At 36.7% G+C, this 11443-nt stretch overlaps 1 protein-coding gene across 2 annotated transcripts; it reads right to left on the bottom strand.

The window, feature by feature from the left end:
• Positions 1 to 1902: 1902 nt before the first annotated feature.
• LOC133852486 (MLO-like protein 4) lies at positions 1903 to 8971 on the bottom strand. Of its 2 annotated transcripts, XM_062289252.1 has the most exons (16): positions 8772 to 8971; positions 8451 to 8625; positions 8284 to 8341; positions 7966 to 8189; positions 7692 to 7808; positions 7528 to 7588; positions 7280 to 7386; positions 6431 to 6505; positions 6162 to 6247; positions 5207 to 5256; positions 4631 to 4671; positions 4361 to 4531; positions 4244 to 4279; positions 2697 to 2764; positions 2489 to 2549; positions 1903 to 2415 (listed from the first exon to the last, which is right to left on the bottom strand). In XM_062289252.1, exons 2-16 carry the CDS (start codon positions 8574 to 8576, stop codon positions 2194 to 2196), a joined length of 1503 nt encoding a protein of 500 aa, XP_062145236.1. In that variant the 5' UTR covers positions 8577 to 8625; positions 8772 to 8971; the 3' UTR covers positions 1903 to 2193. The 2 variants fall into 2 exon arrangements, with proteins under 2 accessions (XP_062145236.1, XP_062145235.1); XM_062289251.1 differs by having other exon boundaries at positions 8451 to 8970.
• Between the last annotated feature and the right edge of the window lie 2472 nt (positions 8972 to 11443).

The following is an 11443-nucleotide window of genomic DNA, read 5'->3' as shown; positions in this document are numbered from 1 at the left end:
TCTTATCTCTCACCAACAATAGCTTCAAAACTATGAGTACCCAATTCGCGGAAATGACGATCACAAAAAAGAAATCTATGAAAACACACACATGAACCTTCCATCCTCGGAGAGACCAAATCAAACACAAGGTACTCAAAGGCGTTGCGGTCAAAATCAGGTCCATGGTGGCTAGGTTCGGAGGAAAGAACAGTAAAACTTAAGGCTTTCTCAGTTCAAATTCCACAATTCCAACTGGGTGCAACTCAGATGACTCGTCCGATTCACAACCAATAAGATTGTTGCCTGAAAGAGACCTATTTTTTGAAGCAAAAAAAATTCAAAGAATTTTGACAAAGGTGTGCGGCACTGAAGAGTCTAGAAAATTGTCCACTAACTTAGGCATCGGAGAGGGGTTGTCGGGACACCCCATTTGACATATTGTTTGTTCTTCTTTATAGATTATGAAGAACACGGCGAATCAAAGATCTACACGTCGCCAGACTGAAAACTGTTATAACAAAAATCTATTAAAAAATTATATGCTTCTCACATGCTACAAAAAAAAAAAAAAAAAAAAAAAAATGTAATGCTTACATGATATTAAAAAAAAGAATGTATTTCTTATATGCTAAGGAGTGCATTACAATTTTATAAACTGAATTAAATGAAAGTCCTTACCATATTCGCCCATATGTTCGAGTACCTTATGAATGCCATTCTCGTTGCTTTCCAAAACAGCATCGCTGATGACATCTCTCTCTCTCTCTCTCTCTCTCTCTCTCTCTCTCTCTCTCTCTCTCTCTCTCTCTCTCTCTCTCTCTCTCTCTCTCTCTCTCTCTCTCTCTCTCTCTCGTTTGGAACAAAGCTTCTCTACATGATTGCGATCTTCGCCTCGTTTAGATGCTCTCCAATTAAACCTTGCTATCGAGCTTATCGAGAGTACACTTGAGCTTAAGTTTTTCTTCAGTGGAACAATCTTGTTCGGGAGGATACCGATCAAGCCTTCTGACCAAACTTCTTAAGAGTTCTTCAATTTAAGTGCACGTTAAACATCCTCATTCGAACTAAGTGAGAACGAGCCTTGCAAACGAGCGTCTTGGGAGTTCTTCTTGAGTAACTCGTCCCGGCCAAATGGGAACAAGTAGTTTGAACGATTGCCTCGGTTCTTCATTAAAAATTTATAGTTGGAAACGAGCCTATGTGCCAAACTTGGTCTTTCAAATCTTACACCAAATTGTTTTGGAAAACCGAATTAATAACATAAAACCTAATGCTTTGGACTTTTTGGATTGCATGCTCTATATCATCTACTTCCTTCGGGGTAGTGTAACATCCTAGGAAATTAGTATTACGTAGGGAAGCTAAATTGTCCACATTGAGCGAGTAGATTATAAATGCATTTATGGGTGTTAAATCCTACACTTGTTCCCTATTAGGTGAGATTGAGATTATAAGTAATTTTAGAAAAATTCAATTGTAACCCAACAAGTCCTTTTAAAATAATGGCGCATGTGTGATACTTAAGCACTTAATGACACAAGTTTCGACGTCAGAGATTTGAATTGGAAAGACATCAACCATGAACCATGCCTCCACCTCCGCCACCGCTATCTCTCTTTGCAGTAAATGCATTCCTTGTCCACTAGGCAAAACACAGTATTAGTTATATTAGGCCATCCCATGCTCAACCATGGTGGCATTTGGTATTGGAAAAATTGCACTATTAATCTTTGTGGTTGGTCTAAATTACAAATCACTCGCAGTGATATAAAAAATAATTACAAATCACACCTAGTTCGAAGGAGCTAGACCATTTTTATAGGCCATTTCTTTCTTTACCAGCCTCCCTTCTTTTCCCAAGTTTTTTCTACCATGTGGATGAATAAGACACTATATGAAGCAATCTACTAAGAAGCTATATGGCAGTTAATATCAACTATTTGTTAGCAAGATGATATTACAATCTATCTGATGACTACATCAATGTTATGCAAATGTTCATTAACTTGAAACATAAAAAGCTTAAGGCGTTGGAAGGAGACATGAATCATCTTTGATGTCATCCTTATCATCATTACCATCAAGACCATCATCATCATCACTGTCATCATGATTACTATCATCACTGGCATAACTGTCATAGACAGGACCAGAAGAAAGCGTAATTTCTAACTTCTTATCACTGAGAGGGAATTCATATGGTTGGTTTTTTTACGTTGCATGATGATCTTTTGAGGAGCTTCCTTCCATGCTGTCTGAGGCTAAATCATGAATTCTCCCCATCTCATCCCCCACAGAACCTGGGGATGTAGTTGCTGTTGCACTCAAGAGTGCAACAGAGGAACCATGCCTGGCCTTCACTCTCCTCTGCCATCCAGTTAGTGATTTTCTTACATTTTCGGAAATTAACGACTTTTTGAACCTCGAACCCATCTACAACCACACAAACAATAACGATGAGAGAGAGACAGAGGGAGAGAGAGATGAAGATGAAGAAAAGCCAGACCTGTGTAATGATAACATAGAGAGGGAATGTAATAAAGCTACACCAGAATTGGGAGATGATCCTGCAGTAAACAGTGACTAACAATATGAGTCTATGTGCAACCAGATTATTGATGCAGAAATGAACAAAGTTTCATCACAATGCTGGGAGAAAAAAGAGAAAATGGTTGTTGGCTCAAAAAGAAGTTGTAAAAATAATGATATATTACCCAAACGACAAACGGATCACAAGGAATCTGCGGTTCTCCATGAAACAAGAAGGCTCCCTAATTTCCCACTGTAAAGAAAAAGGTACAGGTAGCATCATAAATAACTCTAGCAGTTAGTTGTGTGACAAAAGAAAAAACCATTCTCGTTATATATCATATCTTCCTTGTGAACCGGCTCGACAAAGCCATGTCCTTAAACCCGAACAAAATGCACTTAATATAATGTTCTTAATAATGCAACGCTTTAGAAAGAGAATCCATTTGAGTTTTTTACATCTCGGGAGTTTGCTTCGGGAAGAAATTCATATGGTATCAATGACTTAATGGTGATGGAATTTATAATACTGCAATGTTAAACCCAGGCCAGATTCTACTTGAGAGATGAAAACTTCCTTGGGAATGGAAGTAAGGAAGTTAAAGAAACAGGAAAAGCCATTCTATTGCAATAAAGCACTAACAAGATTCTTCTCTCTCTCTCTCTCTCTCTCTCTCTCTCTCACACACACACACACACAAGCACATGAGTGCTACAGAATAACAAAGGGAAATTTAGTAGGGATTGGATTGTTAAAATCATCATATCATGTTAAGTTGAAATGCTGCCAAAAATCTCGAATTGATGAACAAACTTATGAGTGCTACTTAATCAATGGAGGCCCACTTCCTGATCATATTTTTTAGGGAGATCAACACCTTGGAGAGTATTCTAGTGAGGCCATAATATAGCATATTGAGACACTATTCAACTAAAAAGCTTAAGTCTATGGGTTTGGGTTCAACTATATTATATTAACGACTCACAATTGTGATATCTTTCTAATGTGGGACTCAACATTTTTAAACTCATACGTGTATACTCAACAATCTTTCCCTCACATGTGAGTCCATCATCATGTCGTGACACTCCTCCTTGAACAGAAGCTTTGTCAATCTTATGGACGGTCTCTAGGATCACTTGTGTTCTTTGTGGGCTTATCCACTCCATGCACCTTTATCCCTATTCTAGGGACCCTCGTTCGTACCATGCCAACCATCCCTGCTCTAATTGCAAAATGTACTATTATCATCCATCATACCACGAACTACCGTCAACTCTGATACTACTTGTTGGAGATATTAACACATTGGGTAGCCTTTTAGTGATACTATATAGCATGTTGGGACATTACTCAACCCAAGAGTTTAAGCTTTTGGATTTGCGCTCAATTATGCTATATTAATCACTCGCACTAGCGACGTCATTCTAATATAGAACTTAACATTTTTACACTCACATGTGTATACTCAGCATTTTTACTCACAACACAGAATGCTATATTATGATAAAGGGAAAGTTAGTAGGGACTGGATTGTTAAGATCATCATATAAGGTTAAGTTGAAATGCTGCAAAAAATGATCGAATTGATGAACAAACTTATGAATGCTACTTAATCAATGGAGGCCCACTTCCTGATCACATTCCATATTTTCACCTTTACAGTATTGAAGTGTTCCACCTTAAATTAAAGGTGTTAGCTTAGAACAACCACTATAAGCAAGTTCTTACCAAGGACCAAAGGAATGTTGCCATCTCGAATGCATTCTGCAAAATAAATTCGTAACTAAGAATTCAATTCCACAATAATATTTCAGAAGCAAACACAGATGCTTTTGATTTACCAACCTGGAAGGATATTAGATGTATTAACCACAAAAGAAGCTTGGGCTTTCCAAACCAAAAGAGATCATCCCTCAGTTTAAACTGATGGAATCCCTCTAATGGGCATTTGTCCATGATTTCCACAGCCAACTTTACCACCACCCGATGCAGTTTAGTACCCAATAGCAGGATCAACTAACAAATAAGTCAACAAGGAAAGAAGCATAAGTAGATTGCTACAGTCGGTTAAAAAGAACATGGAGAAGAAAAAGGAGATTGATGATGGAGACTTACAATTGCTGGAAGGAAGGAAAGCCAAAAGTAGATATTGCTTCCTGGATAGAAGTCACACAGTTCATGCTCTAGAGATCAACTCAGTAACTAAATATAGCATAAAATATTTTCACGAATAATAACTACTTTAATATTATTTAAAGCTAAGGGCATTGTGAATGTCCCAAGGAAATTTAGTTGTTAGTTGAAACATCAATTATTTTGAGCAGATCCACAACAGTATATTACAGCTTTCATCACAAGCTTACTGGAAAGTTGCAGTAGCATCTTTTTGAAAGGCCTGAACTGATGCTATACCAACATTGTGCCTATTTCATTTAATGCCATACTCCCAATGGCGAATTTTACTTCCAAATGCTTATGTGAACAATGATGGAACCGTTCGATTCCTGTCGCCTGTGGACATGTCAAATAAAATGCACTATTCTTTGCAACCTAAATGGTTTTGCTTACATCAATACAGTTTAGATGCCAGGACAACTCAACTAAAAATGTTAAAAATGGGGAGACTTTAGTTGCTTGAGACCATTTCTATGTTCTACAGTTTTGAAGCATATCAAGATTCAAAGAAATTACCATGAAAATCTAGAAAAAGGCAACATATTGCATATATCCAGAGAGGCACACTGCAAAAGGAGCGTAAAGAAGTAATCAGGTCAATTTGCAGTGATACAATAATAAAATTCGTACAGCTTTGCTACCATCAATAGTAAGGCTGCTGTCCAAAATTGCTTGAATTTTGTACTTTGATCAAGTCTGTAATTCTAAATAATCAAAACAAAAATAAATTCTTTGACTACCACTCAAATGAAGTTAATATGGTAAGTAAATTAAAAGTGCACCAGCAGTGTGGTGATTTTGCAGTGATTTTCTTATTTGGTGAATCGTGCAATTGGTGTTTTTGTCTATATGTACAAGTTGGAAACTAAACGAAGTTTTAAACTCTTCCCTACAGGGCTACTTCTGCTTTTAAGAATTTGTAGAACACCTATGAACATTCATATACTTTGTGGCAGCAATAAAGTATATTGAATTATTCGTTAGAATATTTAGGCAAGAAGCGTTTGCCAATGAACTTTGCATTGATTGTCTTAGTCTCTTAGACAGCATCTTGGTTTAGATTCTTCACCAAAAGTTCTGATCAGCTTGAAATCAAAGTATATATCCCCAATCATCCTACTTTCACCATATATATGCAAATCAAATTTACTTAACGCATTTCAAAGTTGTAAAGAATTCATCAATAAGTGTACAGGACATAACACTTCACTTCATATTCACAAAAATGTCACTAAGCAGTCCCTTCGAAGGAAGGGGTAAAGAACGAAACCAGAGGAAAATCTACATGACCAACTAGAGAAACTGTCTATGATATGAGATCAGTTTATCTCTTAATTGCATATACAAACATTTCCACAATTCAAATAAACCTTAAAATTGAGATCATGGCATGAGTAAAGTTGCAGAATTTAATATGTGGATTACTCCAAAAGAAACTCCAACTCTCAAAGCAAGGTTAAAGAACTCGTACTTAATTCCAACAATATCACGAAACTCTTCCTCCATGCTTCGAAGCATATAATTATGGAAATCATATGATAGAGGAAGTTGATGAGTCTACAAAGGAAGAAACAAAAAACAAAAACAACAAAGTTAGCGGAGCAAATTTGGTCTCATGACCTTCACTGCCACATTCTTTTTTGCAATATATATACAAACATAAAAGTATTGTATATTTAACAGATTTCCTTGATCAAAAGATATAGCTCAAACAATCCTTTTAGAGCAGAGAAAACGTACAGTGATGAAGCCTAAACGCAAGGCCATGTAGTCAGCTCGATTTATAGAACTCCAGCACTGGCGGCTGAAGCAAAGCTGCAAAATTAGGTAATTTGAGTCTGAAATCACTTGTGCAAATGCTGACCCATACAAGTGCCAAGAAAACCCAGAATAAAAAGAGAATCATTTGTCAAACTACATGCAATGAGAAATTATAAGCTTTTCTCTAAGCATCTTAAAAATTGTTGACTGTTACCTATCTTCTTCATATGCATACATGCACAAGTATGTATGAAGGAGAAGCTATAATGGTAGAAACTGAACAAATCTACAACTATAAACCCCCTATTTTCTCCTTTTATCTCTAAGGATGTTACTGCTGCTTCAGCCACTTTAATTTGTATTTGTTGACATTTAGTGTAATGTCCATGGGAAAAGCGTTAGTAACATCTGCGCTATTACTCCAAAAGGACTAGTCAATTTGGAACTTTCCTAGAATTTCTTATGAAGCCCAATTTCACCTAGTAACTAACTAGGCAATGTGAGACTTAGCACTCATGGCCATATTTATAAATCACCCACTTTATGTGGGCTACTCCTTATCTTTTTCATATGGGACTGGGGTGTTACAGTCAGGTCTTTGGAGCTGAAAATTGATTTAAGCAACTGGCCGGACAAAACCAGAAGAAGTGTACATTCGTTGTGTCATTTGGTTGTTTCAGATATGACCAAGTTGAACTGGGATTTATCTGTTCTGGAAAACTTAATAGTAAAAATCTGTTTCTCAACAAAGAAAATGAAACAAAATCACCATGTAGCGATTAAATTAGGCAAGGAGAAAGAAAGAGACAGAGAAGGACGTGAGAATACCAGCCAAACAAGAACTCTGTGCTGGCTCCATGGATGGGACGTGCGGTGAAAAATGAAAGTAGACAGTCGCCTCATTCTTATATTGTCTGGAGTAGCTTGTGGAGTGTCTAAAATTCAAGAAAAATTAATATCATGGAGCCAAAGACTATCTATGCAAGGCATCCACAGTAGCATCCAGATAAAAATTTATGGACAATTACGGTCATTATAGGATTATAGTTATAGCCATCAGGTGGGAAATTCCTCACCTTGTAAGCTCTGAATAGCCATAGACTTTGCTTCATTTTCCCATGGTCTCCAGCTGTAGATCTGTATGAATTAGATTGTAGACGTTACTGCTCATCTAACACAGATTAAGCCCCAAAGGAGAACCCAAAAAAAAAAAAACAGTTCAATAAAGAGATATGTCAACCTTAATCATGGCCAACGCAATGGCAAAAAAGCTGTAAGCAACATGGGTAATGCCAAGAACAAATACAAGACGATGAAGCTGCTCAAGACTTTCATGAGAAACAAATGATTCGTGACCCTGGAAAAGAAAATAACAAGTTTTGAAGTAGTGTTTGCAGATATAGAGGCTGGCTGTAATCAATGAAAAAAACAATTTACAGGTTACTGCTAAAGTAAGATAATAGCTACATTATTATCTAAACATCCTAAATTCAAAATGGCAGAGAGGAAACTACCTCGGGACAATGATTATGAAGCCCATTTTTCATCTGTTCTCTGACAACGGAGTTATTCAAATAATGTGAAACTGAAACAAGAATGTGCTCCGCTGATCGGAGATCACTCTCCGATTCACATGGATAAAATCGGCTGCTTAAGACGGACGATTTAACACAAATCTTGGCCACAAAGACAATCCAATGACCCATCAACAACGACAGAAGTCCAAAAAGCATTAGCTCTGCTTGCAGATAACAACCAAAATTCCAAAAGCCTCAAGAAATAATATTAAAGCAATCAAACAAAAACCCATCTCTGAAAACCCAACTGCTAACCTTCCTTGATCTTCTCCAGGGCAGCAAGTAGAGGTTTTCTCTTAGTCTTATCCAACCACTGTTAGAGAGTGAATAAAGAAGCTTGTAAAACATGCATCCAAACAAAGTTCAAGATTTAAGAAGCAAAGGCATGCAGATGCAGCGAGAGACGGCTATTTTTTCTTTACCTTTCCACAGCGTTTCAAAGAGCCATGAAAGAAGAATCCAAAAGAAACCATGACAGTGATTACAGTTGCAACAGCCCAAGTGGGGGTCTCAGACAAGGATCGTCCTTCCCTTGCTTCTCCCTCCATCGCTATAGCTCCAACCCACAAACCCCGAATCAATTTTCCTTCTGGGTATCTGCCATTTCAAAGCCTCAACAAAATGATGAAAAAAAGTAGATAGACCAAGCCGCCTCCTAGATGAAGAACTCATTGCAGGTAATTAATAGCAATTAGCAACAACTGGGTTGGTGGGCTTTGCTGTGCCAGAATTTGAGACCGTACCGTCAGAGAATTTAAGAACTCCTGCATGGATGTCATAAGGCATGTCAGGCATAATGGGTCCCATAACGTGTTCTCCCAACACAATCTGTCATTGCATGTTGGCAGCTTTGAACGTCTCTCTCTCTCTGTCTTTCCGTTTCGATCTTTTCCATCGAAGGTCACGGATCATGAACACCAACAAAACCAAAGTACAAACTTTTGCGTTAATCATATTTTTTTCCTTCAACTATAGCTCATTTGCACATTGCACCAATGATACTACCACATCCACCCAAAAAAAAAAAAAAAAATTAATAAATAAAATAAAATAAAATACTACCACACGTCACACTTATTGGCCTTAAGCTATTATTTTTATTTTACAATTATTTTACAATGCTAATTTGGCAATGGCAACCAATTTTTCGGATGGTTTTTTTTTTTTTTTAATAACGATTGATTTAAAAGTTGATTAAGGGTCCGTTTGGGTTTGCGATTTCAAAAAGTGCGATTTAAAATAACGATTTTAAAATGTGCGATTTGAAAAAAGTGATTTTTAAAAATGCAATTAAGTGTTTGGCAAAATCGCAGTTTAACCTTTAAAATCGCGAATTTACCTTTAAAATTTTGCGTTTTCAAAAAAGCACCATCTTATCTGCGATTTGAAAAAGCAGATTTTCTGCGTTTTCAAATCGCAATTTTTAAAAACGCATTTCCCAAACAATTTATGTTCTGCGATTTGGTTTAAAATCGCACTTATTGTCTATGAAATCGCAATCCCAAACGCACCCTAAGACTCTCACATTAACATTGTGAGATAAAAATTTAATTTCTAATATTACTCATGCTATAAATTACATTTTCATCTCATAATTATTTTACAATACCGATATTATAATTTTAATCTAACTCTTAGATTAGATAGTATTAAAAAAAAATCATTTATTAAGTTGATACTAACACGTTAATATTATAAAATAATTTATTAATTTTTAAAAGCTGTTGGTCATTTAACGTGCACCAAATTGCGTACTCACATTTTGCGCAAGGGATCCAAAGGTTGATTGGATTATATAGTACATGAAAGATGTCACATCCATTCATAAACTATGAACAAAGATTGTGACAACATTGGTCCACGGCGACTGAACGACGGTATTTGTGTTTGGTATTTGTTTAATTTATTCGACTTTTACTCTGGTTGTTGGGGCAGATGGCAAGAGGTAGACTAGTTCTGCTATAAAGCAGACCTATCATTATGAATCCTTTTGTACAAGTCAAGAGGAGTCACCAACATCTTGGGCAGGTTAATTTCATTTTTTTTGTCAATCAGTTTATTATTAAAAAAAAAATAAAAAATATCAAAGACTAAAGATGTGATAAAAATATGGTGTATAGTATTAATCTCACACGATTATATAGTAAAATAATGTTATAAACTATACTTTTATTATACTACTATATTATTTTGTTGCGTGGTAGTGTCAATAAAAAAAAGTGAGATAGTGGTAAGATATAGTTTTTAACATTATTTATGAGTAATTATAGAAGTACAAAGTATTACTCCAAACTGGGTTAGGCCATCTCTAACAGATTTGTTATTTTAGCTAAAATAGTCAAATTTGATTTTTTTTTTGCTTTTTTTTCTTCTTCTCCAATAGAACTTTAACCAGTTTTCTAAACACATGAACAATATTGTTCATGTGTTTAGACTTTTTTTTATTAATTTTTTCTCTCTCCCTCTCCGATCGCTCTCTGTTCCTCTTTGACACTCTCCGCCCCTCATCTAATATTTTCTCAATCTCCCACTCTCCCTCTTCGTCCCTCCTGGTCCTGATGCCCAACGAAACCCTCCGCCCCTCTTTGTCAACACCACCAACCCCTTCCCTCTCGTTCACCGTCGCTGCCCTTCTTTCCTCCGTCGCCAACAACGTCGTCATTCTCACCCAATACCTCGCCGATGAGCTCGTCCTCATTGACACCAAGCCCGACACCCTTTCCTCCAGCACGCTGTTGCCTTCCTCCCTCACACCAAAATCCACGCCTCTGTCGAGTTCCCTGTCACCGTCGGATCCGAACTCTGCATCGTCATTGCCGAGGCCTGCCAGATCCTCGACTCGTCCAAATTTTGGTTCCTAGTCGCCGATCATCTCGACGCTCGCCGATCCTCATCAGCTCAAGAAATGAGACGGGTTGGGGTTGGGGAGATGGGTTGGGGTTGGGGGTTGGGGGAGACTGGAGAGTGAGAGGGAGAAGTGGAAAAAATAAAAAAAATAAAGAAAAATATTAAAAAACAATATTTTAAGAAAATGAAGAATGTAATAGAAATTATTGTTTGAGTGTTTTTAAGATAGACAATGGTTAAAGTAGAGATTTGTACTTTTTGAGTAAATATTTTAACTCCAACTGCTGGAGATGGCCTTAGATGTGATTTAAGGAGAGATGTCAATTTAATAGTTTAAGTTGAAAAAATTTATTCTAATTTAATTTTTTTTAAAAAAACTGTCCATGTAGCATGTGGTAATGCATTACGCTGTTGAATCCATTGTAATTCAATTACAACCAATTTGGTTACACCTTTCAATTAAATTTGTTCCATATCATTGGGTTGAAGCCTTGAAGGTGGAACAAGCGTTTAGCTTGAGTTTTGGGTCTTATTTGACAAAGAACATAACAGAACAGGGTAGTGCTTT

Source organism: Alnus glutinosa, chromosome 12, assembly GCF_958979055.1.
Source record: "Alnus glutinosa chromosome 12, dhAlnGlut1.1, whole genome shotgun sequence".
In the NCBI taxonomy this organism is placed as follows: domain Eukaryota; kingdom Viridiplantae; phylum Streptophyta; class Magnoliopsida; order Fagales; family Betulaceae; genus Alnus; species Alnus glutinosa.
This window is presented reverse-complemented; position numbering and strand designations above follow the sequence as displayed.